At 36.9% G+C, this 22240-nt stretch overlaps 1 protein-coding gene across 6 annotated transcripts in view; it reads left to right on the top strand.

Annotated features, from left to right (window-relative positions):
• CHL1 (cell adhesion molecule L1 like) overlaps positions 1 to 22240 on the top strand; it is a 200945-nt gene that overhangs the window by 104589 nt on the left and 74116 nt on the right. For all 6 annotated transcript variants that reach the window (XM_084766825.1, XM_084766824.1, XM_084766827.1 and 3 more), the window contains 2 exons: positions 15407 to 15582; positions 21756 to 21861. In XM_084766825.1, coding sequence (XP_084622951.1) covers positions 15495 to 15582; positions 21756 to 21861 — 194 coding nt within the window. In that variant the 5' untranslated portion in view covers positions 15407 to 15494. The remainder of the gene's footprint in view (positions 1 to 15406; positions 15583 to 21755; positions 21862 to 22240) is intronic.

Below are 22240 nucleotides of genomic sequence, written 5' to 3'. Positions count from 1 at the left end.
GGAAGAATGGGAGGATGCATGGGATGGGATAGCAAATGAGATGTAATATGAATTATTTTATTTTTCAATTATAAATGTGTTTAAAAAATAAATCTAGTTACCATGAGAAAAAACAAGAACAACAACGAAAAACATAGATGCCCTCTGAAAGAGTACACTCAACAAGGAATCGAAGTGGAAGCTGAGTCTCACAGCCAAACTTTGGGCAGAATGCAGGAAGCCTATGGAAGAGTGGGGAGACAGAAAGACCTAGAGGGGGCAGGAACTCCACAAGACCAACGGAGTCAACAAATCTGATTCTAGGGGGGCCTGCAGACACTGATGCACCAAACAAGGACCATTCATGGAGAGGACATAGGACCCTCACTCAGATGTAGCCAATAGGCAGCTCAGTCTCCATATGGGTTCCTATTATGGAGAGCAGGGCCTGTCTTTGCCATGGGCTCCATTGCCTGGTCTTTGATCACTTCTTGTTGGTAAGGTATTTTATCAGGCCACAGAGGAAGAGGATGCAGGCAGTCCTCATGAGACTTACTTGGCTGGGGTCAATTGGTAGGGAAGAAGGGCTCCCTGTCTCTGAGAACTAGGGGAGAGGAATAGAGGGAAAGAGGGTAGAAGGGTAGGACCAGGAGAAGATGAGAGAGGGAACTACAATTGAAATGTAAAGTGAATAAAAGTTAAAATAGGATAAATTGTTACGGGTACTTTTTGCTTTGGAGAAAGCAAAAAGTGTGAATCCAAAACAAAATGATTGCAACAACACACTGTCTATAAAATATCATAGACATGGGAGAACAGAAGTTAGAGATGCCCACCCATGTATTATTGTAATGCTGACTCTAATTTAATTAACATTACACTGTAGTATTTAATGTTCTCTAGCAGTTGATAGTTGTGTCCATCTGGTTGCTGGAAGATCCATAAGTACTTTTCAATTGTTGGAAAATATATTCAATACTTAGGTTGGAATGCATGTGCTTAAACTCTGTGAACAACCTTAGGTTAAGATTACTGTCTGTGATGGTTTGAATGACAATATTCTCCATAGACTCCTGTTTGAATGCCTGGTCTGTGATTGGTGCAACTGCTTGAGACTGATTAGTATATGTCACTATGCTGGAGAAAATGTATAATTTAAGTTTCAAAAATCCATGCCATTCCTAATTAGTTTCACATTTCTCTCCCCTCCTGCACTGCACCCTCTCTCCCTCTCTCTCTTCCTCTTCTTCTACTCCTCCTTCCTTCCCTCCTCCCCCCTGCCCCCTCTCTCCTACGCGCGCGCGCACGCACACACACACACACACACACACACACACACACACATACACACACACACACACACACACACACACACACACTAGCTCTCTGCTACTACTCCAGCTCCATTCCTACCTGCTGCCATGCTATACACCAGGATGGTCATGAACTCACTCACTGAATCTATAAGCCCTCATAAACTCTTTCTTCTTTAAGTTGCATTGTACACTGTGTGTCTTCATTGCAGCAGAGAAGTAACTAAGACAATGTTTTTAGCTTTTGCATATTGGTAAATTTTGCTTTCCATACTGGTTCTTCCACACAGATATTACAGCTAATCATGATTTATTTATGTGTATCTTTTTTTAAATAATAACACATTTTTATTGAAAATTCAAAATAATTCCTATTACATCTCATTTTCTATCCCATCCCATGCATCCTCCCATTCCTCCCTCCCTCCCACTTTCACCCCAATCCCCTTCCCTATGACTGTGACTGTGGGGGACCTCCTCCCCCTGAATATGGTGCTAGGGTATCAAGTCTTTTCTTGGTAGTCCGCTATCCTTCCTCCGAGTGCCATTGGGCCTCCCCAACAAAGGGACATGTGAAAGTCAGTCCCCAGTCTCCACTTAGCTGTGGAGAATGTTCTGTCCCTTGGCTAGATCTGGGTAGGGGTTTGATGATGACTGCACGTTTTGTCCATGGTTGGTGCCTTAGATCAAGCAGAATCCCTGGGCTCAGATCCACCCATCATAATGTTCTTCTTGTAGGTTTCTAGGACCCTCTGGGTCCCCCTACTTGCCTATCCCCTATATTTTCCTCATCTAGAGTCTCAATAGGATGTCCTCACCTCTATCCCCGTTTCCTGGTAGGTGCAGACTTTATACTCACTTATTACTGGACACTAGCCCAAGGGACAGGTCCTATTTATGTGTATCTTGACCTAATATAACTTCTTTATTTTTCCAGCTAAGTTCTTTTTGTAGTTGTTAGCCATTCCTAAGTCTTAAAAGTGATGATAATTTATCTTATCGACTGGCTATCAGGTTTTGTGTGGCAAGCCTTAACTTGAGGTTTTCCAGACATTGAAACCTATATTAGAAATGTTATGCACATATGTGCCTGTATACACATATATATTTTGGGGGATACAAACACCCATCAAACTACATATCTCATAGCTCAGTGGACACCAGCTATTAAATCTTTGTGGCATTGTGACAGAGCCTTGCAAAGCCAGTTCCTTTGATGTAGACAAGATGATGGTTTTAATCAACTATTTTCTAATCAGACTCAGAAAGTAAATTGCTCATTGAAGGATTGAGTAGCATTAGAAGTAGAACTAAACTATCTTCAGTCTGTATATTTTTTGTGGTTCTGTAAATATTTAGCATTTTATTTCCACCCCAAACTCTCTTCTTAAACTCATCATGATAACAAACCAGCCACTACCCAGAACATTTAAAAATAAGTCAGCTACCTAAACTAAATATAATAGCTGATTATTCTATAGTTGAGAGCTTATCAAATTTTTAACTAACTCCTTTCAGATTTCATATAATCCTACTTATAAGATAGATTAAAGTGCAGTACCACTCACATAAGTACTGCATCTATGCTTAAATATTTGAAAAGCAAACCTAAGAAAATTCAATGCTTTGAGCTTGTTGGAACTTGTCAGAACCACTAACTTCTGTGAATAGAGTTAACCTTAAACCAAATATTGATAAAATTAATGAGATTCACTAACTCCTCTATTTCTGATGGCCTTTATAAAACTATCTCTGCAAACCAAGCGATGTGTACCTGAAATGTTTTAAACATTCAAAACTGGATTTACTTTAACAGATATTTTAGGAAACATATTTTTAAAGTTATCTTTGTGTGAGTGCAAAAAATATTTAAAATTTAATTGATGTTCTATATGTATAATATATTTTTTGTGAGATATGTATTAAATTTATTCATCTTTTCCCTGGGAGAGCTATTGAGTGTCACTCTATGTCAGGCACAATAATGTTGGGTAGAACATGACACCAGCCTCAGAAAATGTGCTTTTAAAAAAATGTGTAAATTAATTCAATGCAAATATATCATTGAGGTTGTGCATAAGTTGAATCTTTTCACTTATTATTTCCTAGTGTTTGGAACTGACTCAGAACCTTGCAGCTAGTAGGCCAGAATTCTCTCATTGAGCTACATTTTCATCTAAATTTCAGCTTTATGAGCATTGTGTGCTCACTACAAATATTTGACTAACACAGAGACATGGAAAACATTAAAAATGTTCATAACTTAAATGTATTTTTTCTAATTACCCTGCTATTATTATATGTGATATTTAGTTATGCCCAATCATTGTATATACGTTATCATCTTTTTCAAGTTTAAAAGTTCTTGATGGTGGTTAGTTTTATATTATTGGTTTTTAGACAATATAAAATATTTTAATATTTATCACTACTGAAAACAATTTCCATCCTATATTTTTAATGTTTTTACATGGTACTTAGCAAAGTTCAGAAGGAAGGAAGGAGGGGGAAATAAAACAGAGAGAGTAGAGAAGAATAGATGGTGACAAAATAAAAGAAATTACTAGACATCAAAGATTTTTGAATTGCCAGATGGATACCAAGATTCATGTATGAAGAGGTGACTGTAGTCTTCTGTGATTTTTTTTTGGGGGGGCATGACCCTAGATAGAGAACACTGTAGGGGAGATTGCAAGGATCCTTTCTTTAATTTAAAATTTTTACTGAAGTTGCCTTATATGTGACATGTTAGATATCTGATGTAATTGTTATTATTGCCTTTTCCTGTATATTGCAGAGATTTTATGTAGATTTCAGTTTAGAAAACCTTTTGAATTCACAGAAAAATTGAATAAGAGGTATAGAGAGATTTCTCGGCACCCACACATACACAGCACCACATTACTGATGGCCTTACCAGAGTGATACATGTATTATAGTTGAAGAACTTACCTTAACCATCATAATTGTCTCCCATATGCAGGCAGGCTGAGATGTGCTCTTGGTGACCTTGATATGTGTTTACCACTGTATTTCACACAGTGTTTTCTCTGTTCTTCTTCTTCTTTTTCCTCTTTAACTCCTAATCTCTGAAATCATTGATGACATGACTGTCTTCCACACAATTATAAGAGTGAAGTTGGTGGACCCCTTGCCTCAAATTGGTTTCTTTAACTAAACAAAATGCACTTATTTTTTTTCATATTTTGATTTTTTTCACAGCTTGATCATTTATTTATTTACAGCAACAATATTCTACACAACAGATGCACCACAGTGTGTTTATGTATTGCCTACTGCACTCATTAGTTTTTGTCAACTTCACACTAACTAGAGTCATCTAGCCATCTTGAATTGGGAAAAAGAAGTGCTTCAATCAGATTGGTCTATAGGCGGTTCTGTCGATAGTTTCTTGACAAATGATTGATGTGGGACAACCCACTGTGGAGGTTGTTATCTCTGGCCTGATAGTGGTGGGTCACACCAAAGAAACAAGCAGAGGGATCATGAAGAACAAGCTAGTAAGCAGCTTCTGTCCATATTTGCTGCCTTTGTTCCTGCTTCAGTTCCTGCCCTGATTGGCCTTAGATACCAGCTGTGATTAGGACTCAGCAGATAGGGCTGGAGAGATGGCTCAGCAGTTAAGAGCACTGACTGCTCTTCCAGAGGTCCTGAGTTCAATTCCCAGCAACCATATGGTGGTTCACCATCCATAATGTGATCTAATTCACTCTTCTGGCCTATAGGGGTACAAGCAGGTAGAGCACTATATCCATAATAAATCTTTAAACAAATAAATAAATAAATCTTTAAAACAAAAAGGACTTAAATGCTAAATAAACCCTGTCTTCCCCAAGGTGCTTTGGGTCATGGTACTTGTTATAGTAACATAAAACAACTAAGAACACCTATACCCATTCCTTACTAGTGATAAGTTTTATGCATAAGGCTGCAGTAGACATGAACACCCAGGGCTTTATGTGAGTTTGATGTTTTCTAGCTCCTTTAGTGAAAACTAAGAACTCTGAAGTATAGATTCTGTAGTCAAATCTGAGTTTTGTAGGAATCCCCAAATGTCTATCAATGCAATTCAATACATCATTGTTTACCACGCAACTATTTACTAAGAAAATTAGAGCATCAGTGTGTCTAACACTAGGGTGATCATTTACAGGTGCCGTACACTATAAACATATTAAGATCCATCGTTCTTCCCCACTAAATAAACAGTAGGACACTCTAGTCATGGCGTGTGTTAAAATGGTCCATACATAAAGCAAATATCAATTGGAGGAGAGAAACTACCTTGTTTGTGATGAAGTAAGAAGTAAATCAAGACTGGGGAACACTGTGAGATTTATTCTCCTGTAAAGTGTACTCTATTATAGGATAAAATCCACCTGGAGTCTGCTATAGAAGAAGCTAATGCTATGCTGTAGCTAGGTGATATGAGAAATTACCTAGATTTGTGCATATCGAAACATTTGCTAGCTATACATTTATGACCTATGCAGTTTTATATGTCTTTTAAAATACCCCATAGATGATAGTCAACACTATATAAATTATTTTGTGAAAAATACACAGAAGATAACTTTCATATTGGAAAGTAAAATAATTTTCTCTATGTCTGCATGACTTTGGTTTGGGGTAGTTTTCTTGCCAATATCCCATCAAATAAAGTACAATTCGCTTTACAGAATACTGTTTGTTAGATGTGTAGACTAACAAAGAGAAAAACTAGTGTGTATCAATTTTGCATATTATATTCAACAGTATGGCTATCAATGTTAAACCACATTATTTTGCTATTTAAAGATATTAATGGATCTCATATAATTACTAACAAAAATTGACATTTTTTCAATGAAATCACTTGGTTTGTAATAGAACCCACACTTTTTCATCCATTGTATGAAAATATGCCACCTCTGCAGGAAGGATGAATTAACACTTCAAGGAATTCCTTTGTCTTGTCACTTCGGTGACATGAAACACAGCCTAAATGGATATGGCTATACCGCTTAGTATTCCCTTTGTTTTCAGAGTGAAAAGCCATTAACACTTATTTCCAGATTACTCTGTTTATGGCATGTGTAAATTGATTCATGATATGAGCCAAGCAGGTGACTGAACAAAAGCCTTTTAATTTTCTGTGTGTTTAGCCTTCCTCACTTTCAAGGTGTTGAATGATTCCAATCACACGTCAGGCTTATGGAAATTGCTGGACCTCTTACTCCAACAATGACCTGATTTCAAATAAGGGGGAATCTTTTACTGCAGACTGACAATTGCATAAAAAGGGATTTCATAAAGGAGCATTTGAGGTCAGAGGGAAGTGAAGGTGACTTCCCTTCCATCGTTAAAGTGTCAAATGGTTTTTGTCTAAGACACCTTTCTGGATGCAGCTTGGTGATTTTTAAAGTCCTTTTCATGTGCAGGGATGAGAAAATTCACACAATTTCAAGTTAGAGCAGTGGTTCCTACTGTTATATAAACCCATCCTGTTCTTTATTTGGATACCAGTACCATATTATACTTGTTCCTGTTGGCTTAGAAAAAATATGTTGTTGTATTTCAAGCATCCTGAGTAAAAATGTTTAATGATTTAGAGTATGCAACATTATTTGGAGTTCATGGTAGCTGTGATAGCTTGGTGCTGCTCCTTGAAGAAAAGGACCATCACATAGTCTTTTTCTTTTTTCTTTTAGTTCTTTTTAGTTGCGTATATTCTAAGAGATAAAGGGCAGATGGAGTGTTATTGACGTTTCTGCTTTGTGTTTCAGCCCTTTTAGCGGTAGCCACACATCTCCTTTTCAAAGACTGATCATAATAGTTTTTTTTATTTCTTTTGATATGCCATATTCTATTCTCTCTTTAGAAATTTGTCCTGAATAGGTTTGTGAATAATTGCAAATAGAAAATTCCAAAAAGATAAATAAAGTATCACGGAAGCAACATGTATTGTCCCGGATTTGCTTCTGTTCTAATGCGGCTGGTAATTCTCCATACTGTTCAGATTTCTCCCTTTATGATGAAGCAGAGACCTCTGGTCTTTTAAATTCCAGCATACAAATTTCAATAGGGTTTATTTTCTAAACAGAAAATGAATGTATTTACAATTCATGAGGAACATTAGAGAACTCTCAGGTCAAGGGTTATTAGTAAACATGACACTGTTATTGTTAAGTGAAGAAAAACAGTGATTATTAAGGAATGGTCATTATTCAGAATTGGGCAACAGCAGCCAGAGACAGAACTAATCTGGAAAGTCCTTTCCTTATGTTCGATTTATAAGGATGAAATGTGTGTGTTTATATACAATGAAAATTCGGAACTTTTTAAATTCATCTTATATTTTGTTATAGACCTCAAAGCAGAGTCCAATAAAAATTACTGCAGAATGAATAAACAAAATACAAAATAAAGATGAAAATGTATCCTGAGTGTATTCAAAGCTGTCAGGATTTAAATGATTACTGTGAATTGGACTTATATTTTTATTTACTCTAACTTTATAACATCTTAAACCAATAAAAAATGCATTGACTCATAGTATTTACCAGGTGCATAGATAACACTGATTTTGTGCCTTTATGTCCAAAGGGATTAAATAAGATGTGGATTGCATGCCAGCCTTAGCAAGTCTGTCTTTCTGTTTTTGATTGTTTTCTTCTTCTTCTTCTTCTTCTTCTTCTTCTTCTTCTTCTTCTTCTTCTTCTTCTTCTTCTTCTTCTTCTTCTTCTTCTTCTTCATTCAAGTAAGTGTCACTGGGCCTTAGAATTACAAATTTAGCTACTAGTCTGGCATGGTGGCCCACACCTTTAATCCCAGCATTCAGGAGGCAGAAGCAAGCAGACCACCTGGGTCTACAAAGTGAGTCTAAGACTGCCAAGGCTACACAGAGAAACCCTTTCTCAAAACACACACACACACACACACACACACACACACACACACACACAAAAAAAAAAACCAATAAAAAACCAAATCAACTACCTTTGGTTTAAGATTATTAACTTACTACTGCTGAAATATTTGGGCTGGTTTTGAATATGCAAGGAATGAGTGAATATTGGGAAATAATTATTATTAACTAAACTCAGAAATGGCAAAAATGTCTTTTTAATGGAAACATAAAATGCATGCCTTAAAAGAGACAAAGTAATATATATTTCAGAGCTTTAACATGTATCAATAATACACTAATTATTTTGTGCTTGTCCATCTGGATAACATAATAGCTATTGCAAGCTAGCCTAAAAAAACAACTGGATTGTCTGCAAGAATAGTATACTATTATTCCATAGTATATTGTTTCTTTGGGAGGAGCCCCTGTCCTTTGCTAGTTATAACTAATAAACAGAGCTGCTTCTCAAATGTGTGTTCAGTTGACAAGTGATTTTGACCTGGCTGCTTTAGGATGAGTTTCTTTTTGCTAGTTGGCTGGGCTTTGCCTAGTGTACTAGTCAACTTTATCTAGAGTAACAAAATTTATAGATTGATTCTCTCTCCATCTATAAAAAGAAGATTTATTAGATGACTATACAGAGTGCAAACTAGCTAGTCTAACAATGGCTGGCTGTGAATGGAAAGACCAAGAATCTAGTAATAGCTCAGTCTACAAGGCTGGATGTCTCAGCTGATCTTCAGTATCTGCTGGAATCAAAAAAAAAAATGTAGGATCCAATGCCAGTGAAGACATGGATGTGCTAACAGGCAAAGAACAAAAACTTCCTCATTCGATGTCCTTATATAGGCTTCCAGCAGACAGTGTGGCTCAGATGAAAAGTTGAACTTTAATCATCCCTTAAGATCCATATCAAAGGTGTGTGTCTTTCTACCTCAAATGTCTGGGCCAGAAGTGGATTCATCAACTTTAAACAGAATCTCTCTCACACAGACCCCCTTCCATTTCTGGATTGTAGGTCATTCCAGAGGCAGTCAAGTTGACAACCAAGAATAGCCCTTACAGCTAGGATTACAATAGGGATGTAAAGTGCATCTGTTATTTTTCCATTTATTTATTTATTTATTTATTTATTAATCACTCTACATCCCAATCTCAGTCCCCTCCCTCATCTCCTCCCAGTCTCAAACCCCACTCCCCTCCTCCCAACTCTCCCTCTTTTTCCTCCTAGTGGAGGGGAGCCCCCAATTGGTATGAATCTTCCACGGTATCGCCAAGTCCCCAGATAGACGAAAGTTACCCAGTGGTAGGTAGCAGATTCAGAGACAGTCCTGCTCCTAGTGTTAGGGGAAAACACATGATAACCAAGCTGTACACTTGCTACATCTATCTAGATGGTCTAGGTTCTGTCCATCCAAGCTCGTTAGTTGGTGCTTTAGTCCCTTTGAGCTCCCATGGACCCAGGTTAGATTACACTGTAAGTTTTTTGTGGTGTCCTTGAACTCTCCTTCTGCCACCTTCTATCCTTCTTCCCATTCTTCTACAGCCCTCCCTGTGCTCAGCCCATTGCTTGGCTTTTGGTCTCTGCATCTGTCTCCATCAGCTGCTGGACAAACCTGTCAGAAGACAGGTTTACTGGGCTCTTATCTCCAAGCATAGTAGAGAATCATTAATAGAGGCAGTGGTCTGCCCTCTCCCGTGGGCTACGTCTCAATCTGGGCCAGTCTTGGATTTGCTATTCTCTCAATCTTTATTCCATATTTGTCCCTGGACTTCCTATAGGAAAGACACATTTTAGGTGAAAGGTTTATGTTGGTGTTGGTGTCCCCTTTCCTCCACTGGGAGTACCATCTGGCTCTAGGAAGTACTGACTTTATGCTCCTTAACATTTGTTGCTTGGAGTCTCAGCTAGGGTCACCTCATCACCCCCCAGACTCCCAGGAGTCTCTCCTGTCTCAGAGATGCACTCTCCTCAGATTTATGTTATCTCTGCTGGTTCTTCTCATCACTAACCTTCCTCTCTCCCCAACCACCTGATCCCCACTTCCTTTATTCTTGCTGCCCCATCTCCTACCTATTTCCTCCCATCCATCTACTTAGGATGCCTATTTTCATTTCCTGTTTTGAGTGAGACTCAAGCATCTTCCCTTAGGCTCTCCTTGGTTTCTTTGGATCGGTGGCTTGTAGTACCATTACACTATATTATCTGGTTAAAATCCACTTATAAGTGAGTACATACCAAGTGTATCTTTCTAGGTCTGGTTTACCTCATTCAGGATGATTGCTATCCTGGTTGCTCAACAGGAATCAGTAATCCATTATTGTCTCAGGAGGCAAAATGGAGTCAACAAAAGCGTATCCTCCCCTCTTTTCCTTTCTAAATGCATAAGATCAACTTAAGGGAGTAATTGTTGATAGATGTGTCTCCTTGGAATTCTTAACACATCAGAGAAAATTGAGAATATAGCTCAGTTGTAAGGCATTTGTCTGCCGTGCCAGAGACCCTAGGCTTGGTCTATAGCACTACAATGAAATAAACCATATTCAGCTGGATCTCTGAATTCTCATTGTAGTTGGTGCATTAGAAACAGCACTTTGGAAAGTATCTGCTTGTCCCCATCTAAGCTAATGCCTCTAAAGTGACCTGTTATTAATTCTTCTCCAGCTTAGTTGTCCAGAGAAGCTCAGCTAATCAGAAGGGCCAGATGTATGGTGTGACGTCTAGGTGTTTGTTTTCTTCTATTCTGTCATGTAACAAATAAATCTAATTCCAACAACGTGCTAAAACAATAAGAGAGCTTTATCCAATTTTGAGACTCACGAAATTAATTTGATTTCTCTTGCATTATAGTCAATGTCATAAATCTAAGCTATTAGAAATTGTCTCTGTGCAACCGAACCTCAAAATAGCTTTTTATATCTTACAATTGTCTTATGTGTCAGCTCTACCCATGCGCTCCAATTAGTGCTTTTATCTTGGAGCTCTGGCATGAGTCATGAAATTCAAATTCCTTTAAGGGAGATAAATAGAATTATAATTTTATTGCTGTTTTCTGTTTCAAAATAGAATTACCTAACAATGCACCCTTTATGTTTCTGACAGTAAAATTAAGGCTTGCCTTCTTCCTCAGTCTGGGAGCTACTTGGAGCTTCTGGCTTTATTATTGAAGCCTTGCTTAAAAGTAGTCTCATATTTTGCCTTTTAATGATTTATTTTCAGATCTTATGAGCATGCACACTGCAGGTAAATTGAGTGAAGCTTCTATAGAAATTCAGAAGAATAAGCTGTATTCTGGAATTTGATATGCATCTAAGCATGTCACCTTTATTGTAAGGCTGGATTCAGTGTAATACCATTTGTTTGTTTGTTTGTTTGTTTGTTTTGTGATGGTTTCTATGAAACATTAGCAGGACTGGAACTTACTATGCATACCAAGTTGACCTATGATTCTCCTGCAGAGTGCAGGAATTACAAGCATAGAGTACCAGAACTCTACCATGTTCTCTTATGGGATAGTATGTCTTGGTTTACCATGCATTTACTTGGAACTATAACCATTAAATTTCCAAGTCAGATGGATGCTCCTGAGCAACAGGTTTCTATGAGCTACTTTATTACATCAATTAGAGACCATTTGACTCATTAGTCTAAATCAGAGGAAATAATAAATTAGTTCTGACTTAGTTGGTTGACCTTATTTCTGGTTATGATGATATATTAGACACTAACTTGGAAATACAACCTCTTGACATCATCATGGTTTAAAAAGCTCTGCTCCTGGCAAATAGAGAGCAATTCATTAGACGCATATGTGAGATGCTATTGAAGCCATCACTATTAAATATTAAGGTAATGAATATTAAACAATATAGGCTAGGAGTGGCACATATCACTATAGGTCGTAAAATCAGATAATTATTACCAACTGTCTAAAAAGGAGAGGAAACAAAAATTCAAAGGGAAGATGTTAATATTTTCTTTGGACATTAACATTTTTTGGAGTGTCATGCAACTTTATGCTAATGTGTAACACTCAGATAAGGATGATGTATTTATGCATTTTATTTTGTTGATTAGAGTAAGTTATTGCCACAAGGAAAATGAGCTGTCAATCATCAAAGTGGTGACATAGATTAAATTAGTTATATCAGTTATCACATTTTCAAATATTCTTCAGCAAACAAGGATAACTTCGGTTTTGAAGTTCCTGTTTTCCAGATGGACAGTTAAGATCTGACAAATTTTTTAAAATGCACAAAATAAAATGTTTTCCTGATTCATATCTTCTGAGAAGAGTGTAATAGAAAAGAGTCTTGTCCTTCACGGTCATTGCAAAATTTCTCAGAGTCAAAATACAAAAAGAATTGCTGTCAATGAATATTCCCCGAATCATTAAAAAATGTTGTTGTTTGCTGCTGTTTCTTTCTTTCTTTCTTTCTTTCTTTCTTTCTTTCTTTCTTTCTTTCTTTCTGTGTTTTACTTTAAATGTGACCTACTGGCGCATGTATAGAGAAGCCAATGTAGTGTCTATGGTTAATTGTCAACTTGACAGAGTCTAGCATCCTTTAAGAGATTGGTGTGGGGCATTATCTTGGTTGTGATAGCTGAGGTGTGAGAGCCCATCTGTTGTGGGTGGTGTCAACCTCTGGCTCGGTTCTTGGACTTTGTATGGGGCAAAAGGGTCACAGAAGGGTCATGTTAGTTTCTGGATTTGAAAGCAATGTGGCCAAGCTCTTTAAGGTCTTGCTGCCTTGATTTCCCCATCATAATACACTGTGCCTTAAAATCTGAGCTAAAATAAACATTTTATCCATTAAGTTGTCAGAATATTTTTACCATTGCAACAGGAAAAGAACCTGAGCCAATAGGCTCTGCAGCCTCTTTCTTCTGGTTTTGCAGTGCTGACAATAGAATTCAAGGACCTGTTACTGAGCTGTCTGCTCAGTTCCTTTAATCTCTTGAGTTCCCATTTGAGGTGAAAACCCTACATACTTGGAATAAACTTAAATTTAATGATATGTTTGTTTTTGTAATAATTAATGAGCAAATAAAATAATTTATTTTTATAGGAATAGTATTCTTGAAAACAGTCACATTCTGGAGCAAATTACCTTCTCAGGATGATATTATGCATGATATGAATGAAGATGATACCATAATATTTCATGGAGAAAAATGAAATAATAGTAGAAGGAAAGAAACGAAAATATTAATCCATGTTGTATTTTCAAATGAAAATCAACTGATTACTTTTCTTCTGCTTGAAACAACAACATATTTGTGAATTACACTTAAAGTATCTGTCTTTCTCCATTTGTCTAGTCTGTGTGTACATACGTGTGTACATGTGTGTGCATATATGGAAATGGAGGTTTGTATATGTCCATGAGTGACTGTATGTGTGTGTGTGTGTGTGTGTGTGTGTGTGTGTGTGTGTGTGTGTCTATGTGTGCATACAGAAGCCAAGGGTCAACACTGGATATCTCCCTTCATCCCTTTCTCCCTTTAAAATTTTTACTTTTTATGCTTTGAGAGTTGCATACATGAATACATGAATCTTTCACCTATCTGGTGGTCCTAATCATATCATTGTCACTCTTTAGGACAGGGCTTCTATTAGACGATATAACTAACCAATCAGCCATAGTAGCTAGTCAGTGAGCTCCAGGAATCCTCCATTATCTGCTTTCCCAGAACTGGTTTTGTTTTATAGCCAAGAGCAACCACAATGGGCTTTTTATTTTTAACTCTAACTTAAAGAATTTAGAGACATTAGATTTTTTGTTTTATTTATTTATTTTAGTTATTTGCTCTTTAAAAAATGTATTTATTCATGTTACATCCTGATCACAGCCCTATTCCTCTTCTCTGAATTCCACCCTCCCTCCCTCTTCCTCTCTCCCGCCTCACCTATTCCTCAGAAAAGCAAAGCTCCTCTATTCACCCACCACAGCTCTTCAAGTAGCATCTGGACTGAGCTTGTCAATTGCCCCGGCACCCCGCCCTCCCACCCCCCAACTCCACCTCATGGCCTGGCAAGGTAGTCTTGCTAGGAGGAAGTGATCAAAAAGCAGACAACAGAGTCTGTGTCAAAGACAGCTCCTGTTCCCCTTACTAGATGACCCACATGAAACCTGAGCTGCCCATTGGCTGCATCTGTGCTGGTGGGCGGGGATGGGGGGGATGGAGGTAGGGGGTGGGAGCGAGGGTGGGGGTGGGGGTAGGGGGTGGGAGCTGGTGGGGAGGGGGAAGGATTGGGGAGAAGGGGCTTGGTCCAGTCCATGCATGGTCCTTGGTTGGTGCTTCAGTCTCCACAACCCCTCTGGGCCCTGGATAGTTAGCTTTGTTGGTTTCTTGTGGAGTTTCTGTCACCTCCAGATCCTTCTCCTTCCCCATCCGCCACTTTTACACTGGACTCTGTATGTTTTGGCCGTATGTTTGGCAGTGAGTCTCAGCATCAGTTTCAAACCGCTGCTGGGTGGAGCCTATCGGAGTTGGTTCTCTTCCCTCCACTAGGAGTCTTGTCTAGTTAGAGGTGTCCTCTTCAGCCTCCATGGCCCCTGCTACTAAGTGTCTCAGCTCCAGTCTCCGCCACATCCTCCCAGAAACCTACCCTGACTTAGGTCTCCAGCTTGTCACAGAGATTGTCAGTTTCTCTTGTTTCAGCAGGCCTTCTGTGCTTTCACCCCTGCTCTCCCCTGGTCTTTTTGCTGTGCATTTCTGGATTCAAACTCAGTCCCTTATGCTTGCATGATTAGCGCTTTCCTAACTGACTCTATCTCCCTAAGCCCCTCCACTATTTCCTTACTGTTACCATCTTATGTTGTGAAATTTTGAATACGAGATGTACTTTAAAAGAAGACCCCAAGATTTGTCTTTATAATCCTGAATATTAATATAAAGAATTGATTGAGAAATGATTACTTTCTGAATCAAATGAACGAAGTCATTATCTCGTTACAATGTAAGGAACAGCTTTCCATGTAAATCTTACTCAGACTTACAAATGGGATTCATTGGATTGGCTCATGGCTTACAATATATCAAATATTAACTATCGTTTTGTCTTGAACGTGAAGAGTAAAACTCATGTTTTGTGATATTATTAGATAAGAGGTTCATTAGGCTGGTGTTTAGTTTCTGCTGTGTTCACATTTTAAAGTATATTAACTAATACCCTGTTTCTCTGGGCTACTTTTCCAGGTTCCACACATTTTCCTCAGTTGTGAGCAGAAAGAACAAGAAACATTTTTTTTTCAGTCTTTGTGTGTTGACTCCTTTCCGAAGAGCGATGGGGTTGCCATTGTCTGGGAGAGGACTGTCCCTAGGTCTGATTCTCCTCCTGTTAAAATTGTCAACAGCTGAGATACCACTCTCAGGTAAAAGCACAAAGTCTGATCCCTGCTATGGAAGTTTGTGTCTGTGTTTTAAGTAAAAGACATGTGGACTGAGAAGGTAACTTTTTGGTCCTACTTCTGAACTATAATGAAAATTCACAGCTGTACTTTCCAGGCTTGGCTTGGGATATTTAGCTGTTCTCATAACTTTTCAACTTAGTTGTTTTGCTTTTCATATAATCATAGACTATTAAACGAAACATAACTCACACATCCGGTTATATTTGTCATATGTCTAGGATGGACTATTATAAGAAGCTTTTACTGTTATATGCTTAGGTTAGTTATTTTAATGACAATTATAATTTATAAATCACTAACATTAAAACTATAACAAAAAGGAATTGGATAAACCTTTTTAAAAGGATTTAGTGTCTTTTCAAATATTTATATGTGTGTTCAGGTGTAAGTATGTGCATGTGAGTGAATGTGCCTTCAGAGGCCAGAAGAGGGTGTCAGATCATCCTCGAGCTGGAGTAATGGGTTTGACACTGGAACTGGGAACCATAGCTAGGTCGTTTGCAATAGCAGTGTGTTGTCTTAAACAGTCAGCCATCTCTCCAGATCCAGAAGGCTCATATACTTTCCCAAAACAATTTGCACTTCAAATGGAAATAGTGAATTATGAAAATAACCAAAAGTCATGTTAGAGCCCAAACTCATATGACCCAATATTGTCTCCCAATCTAACATACTCTATAGTGCAAATATATATACATATGTATATATAATAGTATATAATATATACTTATACAATGTCTTTTAGTTGTGATTCAGGCATTTTACTATGTGTTTCCACTAGTATTCTTTATTTCTACTGTGTACTTTGTTGAAGGTTGTAAGAAACATTTGTTTATCAGAATCTCAGCATTGAAAATTAACATTTCAAGCCTGGCGGTGGCACTATTCATCTTTAATCACAGCACTTAGGATGCAGAGGCAGGTGTTCTCTGTGAGTTCAAGGCCAGTCTGATCTACAAAGCAATTTCCTGGACAGGCAAAACTACACAGAAATACACTGTCTATAAAAAAGAGAGAAAAGAGTAAGAAAGAAAGAAAGAAAGAAAGAAAGAATTCTATGAATCATGTGATTTTAAAAATATTTTATTGTTTCTTTTTTAACTTATACATTTATATTATTACACATGAATAAAATAAACTACATACAGCAGGAAGAACCATGAGACACTCATGAGTTATATAAATGTTACATTCATAGTGATTTGGCTATTTGTATTGGTCAAACTTGAAGTAAACATCTTTCCTACTTTGTTGGGTCTAAATTTCTGAATGAAAATCAATATCTATCATATCTCATCTATGTTAACTCAAATCATTCATCTTGATCTAAAAAGATCTTATCCCCTAACCAACTGAACTTGATTGTAACTCTAAACTATCTGGTCATCAGCCCCCATCAGAGACTTGAGAAGGAATAAAACTTAAATGCATGAGTGAAGAGGCAGTGCAGGTTAGTAGCTTCCAAAATGAAAAAATGACTAGGACAATTTACTGCCTTAACAGTCATCAAACACTATATAACATTGGAGGATCATCTTTGGCCTTTGAGCCTAATATCTCTGCCAGACATATTTGCAAGGCAGGAAGTATTGAGGACTTGCTTATCCTGTCTTGGCTGAGTTCGGCCATCGACTCAGCTTACATCTATGTTTGCCCATTTTTAAGCAGAATTCTGTCTGTGGCAGATATGAGGACATTTTTCCCAGTGGCTTGATTGACACACTGGAAGCCAACTCCATATGGAGGTTCTTTGATGCTTGCCATTTAGAAACTGGACCACAAAATGCAATTCCTGGCTTGCTTAACCATTTTCCTCAATTTAGGAGGAGGAGGCTTTATAAGGAATATAAATAGCCTGCAGATTATACACACACACACACACACACACACACACACACACACACACACACACACACATATATATATATATATATATATATATATATATATATATATATACCTTATATATAAGGTATATAAATGAGCCTGCAGAAACTTTAAGAGAACTACATCCCAGTTCCTCTAAGGCGGGTTGGGTAGGATTCTGTTTGTTTTCTTGGTCTACAGATTTCATTGGGAGGTGGTTATAAGTTATTATTAGTCTTACACAGAGAGAAAACTAGGTTAGATTCAGGGACATCTCTCTTTTCCTTTAATCTTTCTTTCGTAGGTATGGAGATAGGATCTGAAAAGAAAGAAAGGACCATGTGAATTTTAAAGAAAGTCTTTACCCCAGACAATCTAATAAATATTTTAAAAGTATTAATATTAGGGCAAATTTTTCCTTTTGAAGTACTTAGACTTAATATAACTAGCCATCAAGAAAGCCACTTCTGATGTGTTTTAAAGTCACCTCTGACTGTCACTTCTAATTACTTTAAAGAAGCTGTTTTACACCACCCAGTGTTCTGGTAGTCCAGTACTGTCTTTGAGTCCTCAAGTTAAAGGAATCACATTCTCTTCTATTCTTACAGATGGTTGAGCCTCAGTTGGTGTATTCTCATCTGCTGAGGAAGTTCACTTCCTGTTCTACATACCTATATGTTTACGTACACATGTATATTTCTTTTCATAGGTGGCTTAAATCTTACATCTAAGGCAAGAGTATCAAAATTCATCAGCAACCATCTGAAAATATAATTTAACCTCATATTTATTAGAGTCTCAGTTTTAAAGAAATTATGTGTATTTTTGTGGTTTTAGTGTTTGTTTTCTTTTGCCTGCATGTGTGTCTGCCTGTGCAGGCCTGGTGCCAAAGGAAGCCTAAAGATACCCTGGGACTGGAATTACAGATGATTGTGTACCACCATATGTGTTCTGGGCAGCAAACGTAGGTCCCTTGGAAGGGCAGCAAGTGCTTTTCACTATGGAGCTAACTCTCTGACCCCTTAGACTTTCCTGTAAGAGTGCGGGGCCAAGTTAAGGGCCATAGGGATGCACTTGCTATTGCCGATTCAAACCTCTGACCTTAAACTCTAATAAATACATTCTTTCTCCATGTTTTTCACTTATTCTTCAGTAATGAAGGATGTGAAATTTTGTACCAGCTCATGTCATTTATTATTATTCTGATAGTCTCATTTACTTATAAACGCTCATGCTGTAATGTCCTCAGACAATTGTTATGAAATATTAATAGCATGTTTTCAGAGCAACCGAATATTGCCCATTTATTTTGGCACTCTAGAGCACTCACTAGTAAATGCAACCAAGGCAGGTATCCAATTTGAATGTCAACGAGTCTGGTGTCTCTGTAATTGGCCTAATTATAGAGGAAAGGATTTGTAATGTGGAATATATATATTCATACAAACACCCAGAGGTTATTAGCTCCTTTCCCTGAATAATTAGCTATGGCAGAGCCTTTACAACCTTAGCAAATTTAAAAAAGAATAATGTTGTAATAAACAAGTTGTTCTCAAGTTATTAGCTGGTGTCTTTGGGACTGGTGCTGTTGAGCCTTTCCCTCACCATTTGTAACTGCAATAGACTGAAACAGAGTGAACCTGCAAGAAGCTCAATACCACTCTATTTAGAAATTGCATTAATCATAAGTGAGACCACTGCCAAAGAGGATATGGATGCTTTTAGCAAATACTAAAGTGGTGATCTATATCCATGGGATAAAGCCTGATTTTGAGTTATTATGTGCAACATAGTGACTTGTTCAATTCATTAGGCAAACAAGAAAATGAATTCAATTTTAAAATTGAGAAGGTCACTGGTTATTATATAAGCCGGCTATTGATGCTTAAATGATGGTTCTGTGGATGCCTCAGGATCTCAGGGATACATTTAAATGGCCTGTGAGATCCAAGTGTTTTGAACATAATTCCCCAGTGAATATCCCTCTCCCAGTGCATGTCTTTTCCCATTTACTGTCATTTTCATCTGTACTGATTTTTTAAAAAATCTGTTTGTAGTAGGAAATTTTCATTTTCCCTAACACGAATGATGGCATGAGCACTGAGCTGCCCAATAGGCACTCATGTTCATATACATCTAAACCAAAACAATTCTGCCATTGTTAAAATGGCTGAGCCCATAGAACAGTATTAACTTGGGTGACTTTCTGCCTCTTAATACCACAGGGATACACTGTAATGTATAGAAATATTGTAATGTAGACATAAAATAATTCTGCTGCATTAAGGCAAAAGGATTTTCTGATTTCTTGATTATGTTGTTGCTTCTGCCCATACCCTATTTTTACTTGAAAGCACAACTGGCAGATAAATTATGGTTTGGTCTGATGTTTATCGGCAGATATTTTTCCTCAAAATGAACCAGGTCAGTGTGACACATCAAGATAACCTGGCAATATAAATGGTACCTGTCAATGACCAAATCTGAGTGTTCCAGAAAAAAAATTAGACTTGTAGAAGACTTCTGTCTCTCAAACATCAGTGGATATCCTGATTACATCGGTGGTGGCATTAAGCCAAGTGAAAATTTGATTGTCTATGACAAAATGTATGAATGTTTGTCAAATCTACATAGCTCAGCAAACCCATAGTTTTTCTAAAGACTATTGTGTGTTGGTACAAAAAATTCCACAGGCCAAATATTTGGTAAATTTGTTCAGTGATAGAATAAGAAGAAACATATTAGTTATGTTTTATATTTCATAATGTAATATACATTTAAGAAAAACAATAATCTGAATCATCTGACTGTAATATTTTCCCATTCTTTTTATTTACATGTTTATGGGAAGCTGACTTTGTACATGTTTAGTCATATCAGCGTATTACAGAAAGAATGAAGAAGCATATATAAAAATCCCACTGCCATCTCTTTAGAAATGTTAGCTCTGCGGTCATGTAAAATAATGCAACTCTTCTGATATTTAGTGTTTTTCAGAAAAGGATGTTTATTTTAACATACTATGAAATTACTTTTAAAGATTCAATAAGTAAAATCATTCAGTTTAAACTTTTGGTGTAGTTAACAGTGTTATTTATAATCCAGTTGATCAGGAACACTTTGGGTACCTTGCAATTTTTAGGAAAGCAAAGAAGTCAAGACCTTGTCCAGTGTCACAAGGTTGATGGTCCTAGCTGTACCTTTGCTGTAGAAGAGTGCTAGGTAATCAGTCACTAATCTACAAATTGCATTCCTCAAAAAATATGTTCCAAAGTCAATTCTCACTACTTCTGTTTACTGCTTTGTATTTCCATATAAACCAATAATATAAAGTAATGGTCGTCAGAATTGTAGTAAAAATTGTCTCAACTTGGGAGTTATTGAGTGTTCACCTGAAGTACAGCATTATGTATATAATTATCTTGGACCTATTTCAAAATTTAATCCAAGAATCTGTCTTCAGCATCCATACATTTTATGTACTCTTATTTTAAATTGACTTTAAAAGGAAGAATAACAATTCAAGTGGGAAAGATAGATAAAAAAAATCTCATAAGTGAGAAGAATCAATATCAAGGAATATTGTAGAAAGGATTTATCAAACAACAATAAATTGGCATCAAGAAAAATCTTTTGCCACAAATATGGGTTTTACCGGTTTTTAATGTGCTATTAGTCATTGGTTTCAAGCTATAAATAGTGCTGTAATCATGCATTGTTTTTAAAATTATTTTAGTACTTATCTCCAGAGTCAGTTTCATGATAACCATATCTGTATATTTATCATACATTGATAATCCATTAATAGAAAAGTCTGAAATGTCAAGGATATCTAATGAAACATTATTAAGTGGAAAGAGAGATGGAAAGCAAGCATACTTTATAATAGAAGAACTATCAAAAGAGATGCAGGATATCAATAGGGTGAAATATGCTAAATACACCTATAGTCTGGAAGCAAAGAAGGATGAATGGTGTTCAATTGGCTACTCCATCTTCCTTCATCCATGTCTCCCGCCCATTGGATGGTGTTGCTCACATTTCACGTTCAGGATGTCTTCTCAATTAAACCTTTTTGGAAACTCCCAGCTAGATGCATGTTGTCATGTGTCTCCTGAGTGATTCCCATGTGCAGGCAAATTGGCAATGAAGATAAATCATCAAACCACCAGAGTTATCGATATAGAAAGCACAAGTTGTCCTCTATGATTTAATCTTGTCCCGTGTTTGAAAACCTCATTCTTAAACTATATTGCCTTGACATTCAGTTCAACAGGTTCCAACAATAATAAAGCAGTCATATGTGCAAGTGGCCTTTCCCTTTGATGAGTATTTTCAAATTGAATGTGAAGCTAAAGGAAACCCAGAACCAAAGTAAGTGCCTATTAGTAAATATACTTGGATAGTATTGACTGTATGCTATCTTAATGCAACTATCGTAAGGTAGAATACAAGTCTACATATGATTGAAGAATTGAATTTGTAAGTAAATGGTAGTTAAGTCTACAAAATTAAAATGTATTTATTTTATGTATGACACACAAGCCTTTTTACATTATAATTGATGAAATTATTCATACATGAGTAGAGCTTAACTGTGAATATTTTACTCAAATAAAATTCTAGAATATTTTTCTAAAGCTATAGGCACCTTTTCCTACTTATCTACTCTCTGCATTTATAAATAATTTCCCTACAGAAATAGTGGGAAATAAATAAATTTATCAAATGTAAATCTATAGAGATTCTTACC

This window comes from Acomys minous (assembly GCF_964271855.1).
Source record: "Acomys minous genome assembly, chromosome: 17".
Taxonomy (NCBI): Eukaryota; Metazoa; Chordata; class Mammalia; order Rodentia; family Muridae; genus Acomys; species Acomys minous.
The sequence above is the reverse complement of the archived record's forward strand: the minus strand, read 5'-3'. Positions and strand labels throughout refer to the sequence as shown.